We start from the raw sequence: 11,494 nt of genomic DNA on the forward strand, positions 1-11,494 counted from the left end.
TATATTCTTTCAGCATCTACCGTACTTGAAGTAGCATTAACACGTACTAAATCCAAATTGTATACTGTTGTACTTTTGAAAAGATTTTGTCGGCTGGAGTGGTTAACGTTACTAATATCGTTCCCCAATCGTCGGTGGCCTATATTAATTTCGTCCCAAAACAAGACAAGAAAAACATTTTTTTTTACGCATTTGAACAGATAAATATCTGTTAGAATTAGATATTTTGGGATGAAATTCAAACCCATCTCAAAATAAATGCATCTGCAAAGTGTCAAGACTTTTGTAGTTGAAATGCGTGCGTACGTATTTGATCTATAACTTCGACTGTTAAAGAATCATGTGAAGTTTTGCATGATTACAATTTGAGGATGTAAATTAGAATTATTTAATATATTTCACTTAAAACACTTAACATAAATAATAACTAAGACCTTGCATGTAACTAATGATATTCAAAGTAGTAGGCCGATCACAAGGTTCTACAGCTAACCAACTCCTGTAAACAGCCTCCTTCTATACATGATACATGATGATCCGTGAGCCATAAATTATTAATGTTGATACAGAAAGTCGAAACCAATATTCTTCAATTTAATTGGTCCTAATTATATTTTATTTTCGTTAATATATGCTTATTAATTCCACGGATTATATATGATATATATGCTTATTTAAAATAGAACTCTCTAGTCTCTCTTGCATCTTCCATGTCAGAAACGTACCGGTTTTTCTCCCATGGGCAAAATGGGATTACAAACGGAATCTAATCTCCCATCTCAGAAGCCCAAATTGCTTCTCTTTTTCTCTCTCTCTTGGTGGGGCAAAGTGAGAAATGGCAGGAATAAAAAGGCCAAGGCTTGATCGCACCTTCGTCAATCTCCTAAATCCCAATAAAGAGCAATTAATCAGGAGCTAGATCGAACAACGTGGTTAAAGAATTTAACCAAAGAGACAAAAATGAAACAGAGACAAGCTGAAACAGACAGAACTCAAACAGATTTTCAACCAACATTATTGTTACGGGCATTCAAGAATGCGACAAGTGTGCGTCACAATAAATGGGGCCGGGGCTTCATTGATCGCTGACACATGTACAGACCGATCGAGCACCACCCACCCCCCCCCCCCCCCCCCCCTCCTCTCTCTCTCTCTGCCGACTTATAAATGGGAGGGAACGCTACCATTATAATTCATTCCAGTCAGTGATCTAGCAGGTACTCTGTGAGGGCACAAACAGAGATCGATCGTCTTCTACCTACTCGATCTGAATACATTTTAAGGTACTCAAGAAGAAGAGCACCACTCTGCCACTACTTTTTGTTTGTCATTTTCACTCTCCAATTTTCTCAAGAAAATTATCGTGAACTAATAATTCTTGTAGTACTGTGTTAGAAAATATGTCTCCGGCCGTGGTCTCCATTAGATTAGCTATTTTGGCGTCAACTTCTTTTTGCATGTGGTAGTAGTCATTAACATGTCAGTAGTTAAAGTTGCAATGTATCGATATTTGAAAAGTTCGAAGTGTACGTATTATATTTTCTCTTTGCATATTACGCTTCATCTCCGATCACTTTGTCCGTACACACTTTAATGGCCTCGTTAGCGATCATCTTAATTGTATGCATGTAGTAATTTATTTGTTTCACAAAGGATGTGGAAGTTGAAGATAGCCGAAGGAGGTCCAGGATTGGTGAGCCTCAACAATTTCGTTGGACGACAACATTGGGAGTTCGACCCTGATGCCGGCACACCTGAAGAACGTGCTGAAGTTGAAAGGGTCCGCGAGGAGTTTAAAAAGAATCGGTTTCGGACGAAGCAAAGTGCTGATCTTTTGATGAGGATGCAGGTTCCTGATCTCTCTCTCTCTCGTACATACATACACACACATATGTACATATCTATATATATATATATATTCTGAAGGATCATGATATTGTACATTCCATCATGCATGGACCTTCATGAATTATCAGCCAGCAAATATATATTTTGCGGAAGATAGATATTTTTTTAGTTCCTTTTTCTCGGTCAAATGTGGAATATTAGATCAACTCTGTCAACTCGGTTCCTAAGGTTCAGTACTTCTGATCATGCTTATATATATATTATAACAAAATGAGCAGTAAATATTGCAGAACCAACTTAATTTATATGTTAATATATATATATATTAGTACTTGAGAGGGACCGACCTTGATCGCTAATCATATTCTTTCCACTTTTTCCTAATTTCGTCCATATTTTGTTATACGTATATTCAGATTTTCAGATTAAAGATATATGCTTTATTTTCTATTGCATTTGAAGTTTGAACATTAATATATATTAGAAATTGCAATCATTTAAAGTAGAAAGAAATTACAAGATAGAGTTTGTTAAGAAACACTTCCAACTATAAAATATTTTCCATTGCACGATTATTTTTTAACAGTACCACGAATTTCCAATTGATCATCATTTCGATCCATGGAATTAAACATTTTGTTCTAATATTTCTTTGATCTGCTTTTGGAGTACTAAGTAAAAATGCAGCAGATTAAAAGTATATATACATATAATTAACTTTCTAATCCCAGATTTCTGTTGGCTCGCTCATGGCCTTTTTATTTTTTGCTACTTTTTCTTATATATACTTTGCAATGAATAGTGATATTCACGCATTTATAATAACTCATTTTACGATTAATTAATGTAATAATGTCACTAAACGAAAAATACTAATATTTAATTTAAAACTGAATTTCACATTTTACACAATCATCCTCTATTTAAAACAGTGTTATGAAATATATTTTAAAAAAAAAGTTTTATGTCTATCATTTAATGAGAAATGGTATATCCACAAAGAGATCTTAAAAAAAAAATGATGTGACTTCATATGATACAACTGATCTAATTTATATAAAAAGTAACCAACTTATAATTATCTTATGTACCATATCAAGTTACGTTAGTTTGTGAGTTTATTTTTATAAGATCTTTTTGTGGATGAAACATTTCTCTTTTCAATTGTGATTAGAATTATTTTATTGATCATGGGCCTAGCTCATAGATGTTAATAACCACTCAAAAGTGCTTGAAAAATACATATCTTAGGATCATATTGTTCATGTGCTTTGTGTTGGAATCTAGAAAATTTTAATTGAGAGTTTTGGAATTAGTTTTCACTAGCTAGGACATTCATCTCACTAATTGATATGAAAATCTCACAGCTTAGGAAGGAGAAGCCATGTGGGCCAATTCCACCACCCGTCCAAGTGAAAGAAACTGAGGTGATTATAGAGGAAGCAGTCATCACAACATTGAGAAGATCTCTAACCTTTTATTCATCCATTCAGGCCCACGATGGCCACTGGCCTGCTGAATCTGCTGGCCCCCTATTTTTCCTCCAACCTTTTGTATGTATTTTTTGCACTATTCTTATATATATACCATTTTTTTTTAACTTCTATCTCCCTAAAATATAAAATGGTGACAATAAATTTTTAAATTTTTTTAACTATAAGATGTATGCACAATGGATGCCCTCAGTGGTACAATTTATTGCATTAGTATTTAAGACTAATGCTCTACCAATGAACTAATTTTAACATAATTTCATATTTTTACAATATGCAGGTAATGGCATTATACATTACTGGAGCTCTAAATGCCATTTTTTCACCAGCACACCAGCAAGAAATTATTCGATACTTGTATAATCATCAGGTGTGTATATATATATTTTGTTTATTAATACAAAACACAAGTTTGTTTTTAAATAACCTAGTATTCAAATAGCCAAAAATGCCCCAATCTAAAATTAAAAACTTGGCTAAGTTTAACCTTATGTACAAACAAATACACATATCTATATGTAAATATGTATATTGACTATCTATTTGTTGGACAGAATGAAGATGGAGGTTGGGGCTTCCACATAGAGGGTCACAGCACAATGTTTGGTTCAGCTTTGAGCTATATTGCCTTGAGGATACTTGGGGAGGGACCTGAAGATGGTGAAGAAAAGGCTATGGCCAGAGGACGGAAATGGATCCTTGATCATGGTGGTTTAGTGGCAATTCCATCTTGGGGAAAGTTTTGGGTCACGGTATGTATAGCCAGTTGAAATACGAAATATATTTTCATTATAGTTGCCAAGGATTCATGGTAATATTACATGTATATGCTAAGAAAAAAGAAATATAAAGTAGCATATTCTAATGTCCACCTAGAAGTATCACCATATTGAAGTGTATATACGTGAGTTTGAGATGTTAGATTGTAGCCCAAAAGTCCATTTGCCTTACAAAATGATGAAAGCATTTTAATTTATCATTCAACCCTATATAATCTTTTACTATACTATGAAAACTCAGAGGCTTCCTAACATGGATAGGTAATGGGATTATATGAGTGGTCTGGCTGCAATCCATTGCCCCCAGAGTTTTGGCTTCTTCCAAAAATCTTCCCAATTCATCCAGGTTTTTTTCTTTCACTCCTTTTTGTGGAATATCACAATTTGTAATTTATATGAGAATCAAGCAAAAGGCAATGATATTATCTCATACTTGAGGTTGCTATTTATATGAGCAGGCAAAATGTTGTGCTATTGTCGCTTGGTTTATGTGCCAATGTCTTATTTATATGGGAAAAGGTTTGTTGGTCCAATCACTGAGTTGATTCAATCACTAAGGCAAGAGTTGTACAACAAGCCTTACCATCAAATTAACTGGAACAAAGCCCGGAATACTGTTGCAAAGGTTGGTTAAATCCTTAGTCTTTATATCTTGCATTTGCTTTTCATGTCATAAACCTCCATCTTAGATCCCACTTAAGCAAATATAAAGATTTTTGACGGAATAATGTATACATGAAACTTACACAATGTGCTAATTTAGGAGGATCTCTACTATCCACATCCTCTTATACAAGATATGCTATGGGGATTTCTTCACCATGCAGTAGAACCTCTTCTGACCCGCTGGCCCTTTTCATTGTTGAGAGAGAAGGCACTTAAAGCTGCGATTGATCATGTTCATTATGAGGAGGAGAACACCAGATACCTTTGCATTGGAAGCGTGGTAAAGGTTGTCACTAATTAGTATTACATGAACTACAATCAAAATGCAATCATGTAGATCATACTAGTTGATGTGTGCTCTATGAACTAATTTGTCAAGGTCATCTTTATTATAGGTGCTATGTTTGATTGTATGTTGGGCCGAAGATCCGAATGGGGAAGCATACAAGCTTCATCTAGCCAGAATTCCCGACAACTATTGGGTTGCTGAAGATGGGTTAAAAATTCAGGTGATGTGAGCATGTTAGTGCAAATCACATATACCAAAAGCATGTACTCGAGCCTAAAGAATTGAAAATTTTTGATCCATTTGAAATCTTATCTTTTATCTAGAGATGTACTAATGATTCCCAACTTATGTCATGCAGAGTTTCGGTAGTCAAATGTGGGATGCAGGTTTCGCAATCCAAGCAATTCTCTCATGTAATTTAAATGAAGAGTATGAACCAACACTCCGTAAATCACACGACTTTGTGAAAGCTTCACAGGTCAAAATACATATCAAATTCCCCTTACGAGGTTTGTTTGTACATAATGCTTGAACATAATCATGATATTTGGCTTTAAAAAAGTTGTCATTTTCTAGGTTCTAGAAAACCCTTCAGGAGACTTCAAAGCTATGTACCGACACATAAGTAAAGGAGCATGGACTTTCTCAATGCAGGATCATGGTTGGCAAGTCTCTGACTGCACAGCAGAAGGGTTGAAGGTAATGCCTCAACTCTACTGAAATATGTGCATTCCAAAATCAAAAATTCTCTAGGTTTGTTTAAAGGAAAAATTTAGCAAAACATTTGCTTTTGTAGGTTGCTTTGTTGTTCTCACAAATGTCACCGGACTTAGTTGGGGAAAAGATAGGGACATGGCGATTTTATGATGCTGTTAATGTCATTCTCTCTCTACAAGTAAGGATTCAACAATACATATTTTGTTTTTGAATTAATTAACAAAGAGCATAACTTGTTTATAGTCAGATTGTCCAATTCACTTCTTTCATTATTATGTTGCTTGACCTGAATAATTAACCTTCCATTTGCCAATACAGAGTAGAAATGGTGGTTTTCCAGCTTGGGAGCCTCAAAGAGCATTTGGTTGGTTAGAGGTAACTTATCCAACACACCAATTGATTTGGTCTGGTCATGGTTATTACGAGAAAACATCATTTCAAGACAATACTCACTACTATAAAATTTGTATCTATTTGCAGATGTTCAACCCCATAGAGTTTTTTGAAGATACTCTTATTGAAAGAGAGTAAGATATCCTTATATTCAAAACAATTGACACAGAATTTTTCATACTTTGCTTCCTAACAACAAAATTTTGTCACCTTATAATAGGTATGTAGAGTGCACTTCATCAGCAATTCAAGGGTTGGCGCTCTTTCGAACACTCTATCCCAAACACCGTAGAATAGAGATAGACAACACCATTTATAGGGCAATTCAATACATTGAAGATGTACAAGAACCTGATGGATCATGGTAGTATGTTTTTTTCCATATTACATTCTTCAAAAAGGGAGTAAAAAATGATCTACAGATTCCTGCAAATTGTACTTTTTTTTTTTTTTTTACATTTCTTTTAACTGATGTTCTAGTTATTAAAGGAGATAATATAAGAATATCTAAGAGTTTAGCACTAATACAGGTATGGACATTGGGGGATTTGCTACACCTATGGTACATGGTTTGCTATAGGGGGACTAGCAGCCTGTGGCAGAAACTATAAAAATTGTCCTGCATTGCACAAAGCTTGTGAATTTCTACTATCAAAGCAGCTACCCAATGGTGGATGGGGAGAGAGTTACCTTTCAAGCCAAAACAAGGTACATAGGCAATTGGTTTTCCGATTTGAATGTGAATTACTTAAAAACAAGATAAAAGAAAAAGAAAACGAGGGTGAAGTGAAAAGGGACAACTAAAGTAACTTTCTCTTTAAAACAGGTGTGGACAAATATTGAGGGAAACCGTGCAAATTTGGTCCAAACTGCATGGGCTGTGTTATCCCTCATTGAAGCTGGGCAGGTTGTCCATCCATCATTGTATCTTAAGTTATTATGTATATTAGCATTAGTGTTTTACATCATGACAATTATTCAGGTCACCATGAAAATTATCAAGAATATAATACATGTTAAAAGAGAAAATATACACATAGATGTCATTTGAAGCTAAAAAAATGAATAGAACTCGAGTTGGAACAATATATGCATATGAATAGAAAAACTAGGACTTAAAACAAATTTTACAGGGATGAAAGTTGGCAACTGCTTTATTTGGAAGCATCAATATGCTGGTTCTGATTGTTTTTGTAAATTATTAGGCCGAGATAGACCAAACACCAATCCATCGTGGGGTAAGGGTGCTGATCAATTCGCAAATGGAAGATGGTGACTTCCCTCAACAGGTAATTCAAGTTTATTCAGAATCCAACACTTTCAGTTAATTTCTATATTCATCTTAGTTGTGTTTTTTTTTTCCCTTCTTTTGCTTTTCTCTCTCTTCTTTTCTTTTCCAATAACATCTTTCTGCTTACCAAATTATAACTTTAAAGATAACATAATTACTGGTTATTGGTAACAGGAAATCACCGGAGTATTTATGAGGAACTGTTCATTAAACTACTCATCGTATAGAAACATATTCCCCATATGGGCTCTTGGAGAATATCGGAAGCAAGTTTTGTTTGCATATCCAAATGCTTAAGCAAGCAAAAGATAACATGTTAAACAATGTATGTTATCCAAATAAGCTTGAGAACTTAAATAGAATAGTATGTTTAACAATGTACAGATTGATCAATCGATCATTCTTACGCCTAAAAAAGGGTATACACAATTCTCAAGCACTTTGCAAGATGTAATATATGTGTGTAATTGTGTAGTTTCTTAGTGTAAGAATCTTATTGAAAAAAATTCCTACAACTCAATGAGTAATTCTACATACAACTGTGAAGTGCATAAACGTTGTGTAATCGATTTGAAAAAGAGTGGCATCCACTTTTAAAAAATTAATTTTTTTTCATGTGGGTCTCATGTTTTATTTACTTTTTCAAAGTGATTACACAACGGTTGCATAATTCACAATTGCAAATATATTTTCTCTTCAATGTATACTTCCCTTGTGAGAAACATGAGTATATATCATCAATTAATGGATAATATTTATATAAACCTTCTAGTTTTTCTTTTAATTCCTTTTGAGGGAGTGTTTATAATTTTTCCACATCGAATACACTTTGCAAAATCTTCGTGATTTTTTAGGCTCATCTTGAGAAACTTCCCAACTTATCAAGATGTTATCATGATATATAGAGAGACTATCAACCTCCAATCTCTTTCACATTTACTCACTTCTTTTCTTTAAGAAAAATATAGTGCTCTAATTTCTTTTCTCATTTTTATCCAAATATAAGTTTTTTCCCTCTCAAAAGAGTCTTTTAAGACATGTTAATCTATACTCTATCAATCCAACACAAGAATCTCCTTAACTTTTTTCCCTTTGCCATATATTAGAATCTGAACTTTGTTCATTTTGCCAAATTAGAATTGTGTTCATTGGTCCTTTGCCAAATTAGCCATTCCATCTACTTAACCATGCTAAATTTAATGGTAAGGGTATCTAAGAGTGTCACCTTTATCACATCAAGTCAAGCATAAATTAAAAGCCAGTGTCCAAAAATAGCTAAAAACCCTACAAATTGAAATTAAAAAATCAACTAAAAGAAGTAAAAAAAAAATCTAAAAACAAACTAAACAAAGAGAAGAAAAAAAACCCTTTTTACAAATTTAAGTGGACCATTTGGAGGGACCCCTTGCCCCCACATTAGAGATTATGTCACTACTTAATTTGCTTTAAAACAACCCAAAATCAAACTAAAGCATATGAAGAGATGGGAAATGTATGTGTAAGGGGATTTCTCCCCCTGGCCTAATGCCCAAAGTGCGAGAATAGATATAGGGAGCCCAAAACGGCCAGACGACCCAACAGCCCATAAGGGGGCCTCAGCCACAAAGGCGGGGAAGCAAGGGACACATCACCCCAGCCTTCCCCTATGGCGCCAACTAGCCTCAGAGAGCTTGTGCAAGCAGAAGGTAAACCCATGGAACCCTTGATCTCCAAACAACAAGTGGAAAGGAAACTGACGGAGTGTGCCTGCAACTGAGTAGAGGGGACAAGAAGCCATGCTGCATTATGGGACCTAACTAAGGAGATAGCTGAGGTGACATGCACCCCTGACACATGGTATGGGCAGTTGACCCCCAAAAACCAGGTATATAAGACAATCCCCAAGTACAAAGAAGTCTTTCTGAACTCTTTATTGACTCACATAAAACTCTAAAATGATACTGACTTTTGCATTGGAGACTCCTCGGCTACCACCACGTCCTCTGTCTCGTGGTGTTATCTTTGTGTACACAAGCCCAAGACTAAAGACTCGAGTTGCTGAGAGCCTGGCCCAAAGGTGTGCGAAACACAACATTAACAGTGGTGTCATCTGTGGGATCTTCATAGATTTCGCGTGTCCTTCGTACTCCTGTGACAACCCATTCTCAGGCGACTCAGGGGTAGGAGGAAGCAACATCAGTAAACATGGAACTAAGGATCATGGCAATGGAACAGTAAGAAGGGAAGAAGAAGAAGATGCTCAATGAAACCACCAATGAACTGAGAGATAACGCAAAGCCAAATGAGTGCATAGGCTTCGATAGTGCTAGAGGGGGAGCCAACACCAAGGAAGGAAGAAAGAACATGCAGGATGTCACCCCCATTCGAGTGCGCCCCAACAGATGGCGAGATTCAGGATGAGTACGCACTTAGGAAGGTGGAGCCAAACAAGCCACTAGAACCAGTCCTGTTGGACCCGAGCTGCCCGGAAGCCACCACCAGGATCGGCATTGGGATGACTCTCAAAATGTGGAACGCCGTGCAGCGGCTCCTCACGGAGCACCAAGATGTCTTCACCTGGTGTCACGAGGACATACCAAGAATCAACCTAGAGATCATGTAGCACCGCCTAAGTGTGGACCCCAAGGCTAAGGGGGTAAGACATAAACACAGAAGTTTTAGTGCAGAGAAGAATGCCACCATTGCCATGGAGGTCGACCGATTACTTACAACTGGATTCATACGAGAAGCCCACTACCTGGACTGGCCGTCTAACATGTGATACTCTGTATTTACGTGTATTTTAATTAAATGATTATTTTATTCATTAAGATAATGGGATTCCTTATTTTAAATTTTAGATGATTTACAAGGTATTATTTTATGATTTCTAACTTTGAAATTTAATTCGATGTGTTTTATTATTATTAATTATTGTTCATTATTTAAAATGCTCTTTATTTTAAATTAGTTTATTGTTGAGTTTTATTATTTTATTTTACTTAGTCACCGCATTTAAATTATTTTATTTAAATTTCTATTTTGAAATCATTTTCGTTGGATCAGTTTTGAGACACCGAGTTGAAAAGACTGGACCTCATTTCTTGCCTTTTTTTTTCTTTTTTCTATTTTTCTTTTTCCCTTTTCCCTTTTCCTTTTTTCTTTTTTCCTTCTTTTTCTTTCTTGCCCTGCTTCTTCTAGCGTGCGACACCTCCCTCCCCTTATCCCCCGTGCTTCAATTTCTTCTTCCTAGCCCTACTATGCACTACCATTCTTCCTCACCGCCCCTCCCATTCTCCTCCCCACCTGTCGACAACCAACCCCCTCCATTTCCAGCTCCAACCGCACCTCCATTCTTCCCCACCATGGCTTCCTTAAACTCCAGAGCCATCATGGCTCCTCCATTCACCGCCATCTCTTAACCTCACCACCGATGACCCCCCAGCCACCTAACCCAACCATCCTCAGCCTCGATCCATCCCCTTCGAAACCTCCCTAGCTCTCACTCCGATTTGTCCCTTTTGGCCTCCAACTGCCACCCACGCTGCTACCCACGGCTACCAACCACCACCATTAGCTTCTCCAACATCCCTTAGCTCTTCCATGGCCAGCCCAAGCTCTCTTTTGTTCCCATTCAAAATTTGCCATTTTTGAGTCCCATGGCCTTGATTCAAAAATATTGTTCCATCATTGCATCACCACCGTTAGCAACACCTTTGATCCTCTAAAATTTTATTTCATCACTATTAGTAATTTTTTTAAATAATTTTATGGGATTTAAATATATTTTTATTCTTAACATATTTTCTGCAGTCTGGTTGGTTGTGCCGGACTTTAGATCTGAGGAGTATGAACGTTGGGTAGGATAGGAGGATGTGATTGTTTGTGGAATTGGATTATGTTTAGGTGTTCATATATTGTGTTTGCCGTCATGACATTCATCATTGTGCTCATGCAATTTCATGTGTTTAAATAAAAACTGGATTTTCATGTGAGAAAGGATTTTTGGGTGCATGTGTATCATGACCCCAAGACAAGA

At 36.2% G+C, this 11,494-nt stretch overlaps 1 protein-coding gene across 3 annotated transcripts; it reads left to right on the forward strand.

Annotated features, from left to right (window-relative positions):
• The first annotated feature begins 1,191 nt into the window (after window positions 1-1,191).
• Window positions 1,192-7,991, forward strand: LOC122300164 (lupeol synthase-like). Of its 3 annotated transcripts, none has more exons than XM_043110628.1 (19): window positions 1,192-1,283; window positions 1,654-1,849; window positions 3,216-3,401; window positions 3,622-3,711; window positions 3,896-4,093; window positions 4,382-4,466; window positions 4,579-4,745; window positions 4,884-5,072; window positions 5,182-5,295; window positions 5,434-5,553; window positions 5,652-5,774; window positions 5,872-5,970; window positions 6,111-6,167; window positions 6,273-6,319; window positions 6,406-6,549; window positions 6,716-6,893; window positions 7,012-7,092; window positions 7,391-7,474; window positions 7,651-7,991. In XM_043110628.1, the coding sequence occupies exons 2-19, from the start codon at window positions 1,655-1,657 to the stop codon at window positions 7,771-7,773; spliced, it is 2,280 nt and encodes a 759-aa protein (XP_042966562.1). In that variant the 5' UTR covers window positions 1,192-1,283; window position 1,654; the 3' UTR covers window positions 7,774-7,991. The 3 variants fall into 3 exon arrangements, with proteins under 3 accessions (XP_042966562.1, XP_042966563.1, XP_042966564.1); XM_043110629.1 differs by having other exon boundaries at window positions 4,884-5,066; XM_043110630.1 differs by lacking the exon at window positions 7,012-7,092.
• The last annotated feature ends 3,503 nt before the right edge of the window (window positions 7,992-11,494 follow it).

The sequence above is a fragment of the Carya illinoinensis genome, chromosome 2 (genome assembly GCF_018687715.1).
Source record: "Carya illinoinensis cultivar Pawnee chromosome 2, C.illinoinensisPawnee_v1, whole genome shotgun sequence".
In the NCBI taxonomy this organism is placed as follows: Eukaryota; Viridiplantae; Streptophyta; class Magnoliopsida; order Fagales; family Juglandaceae; genus Carya; species Carya illinoinensis.

Coding starts and splice junctions, on each gene's coding strand:
- LOC122300164 (XM_043110628.1), top strand. CDS start 1,655: ATGTGGAAGTTGAAGATAGCCGAAGGAGGTCCAGGATTGGTGAGCCTC. Junction 3,712..3,895: donor GATACTTGTATAATCATCAG/GTGTGTATATAT, acceptor TTTGTTGGACAG/AATGAAGATGGAGGTTGGGG. Junction 5,554..5,651: donor ACTTTGTGAAAGCTTCACAG/GTCAAAATACAT, acceptor GTCATTTTCTAG/GTTCTAGAAAACCCTTCAGG.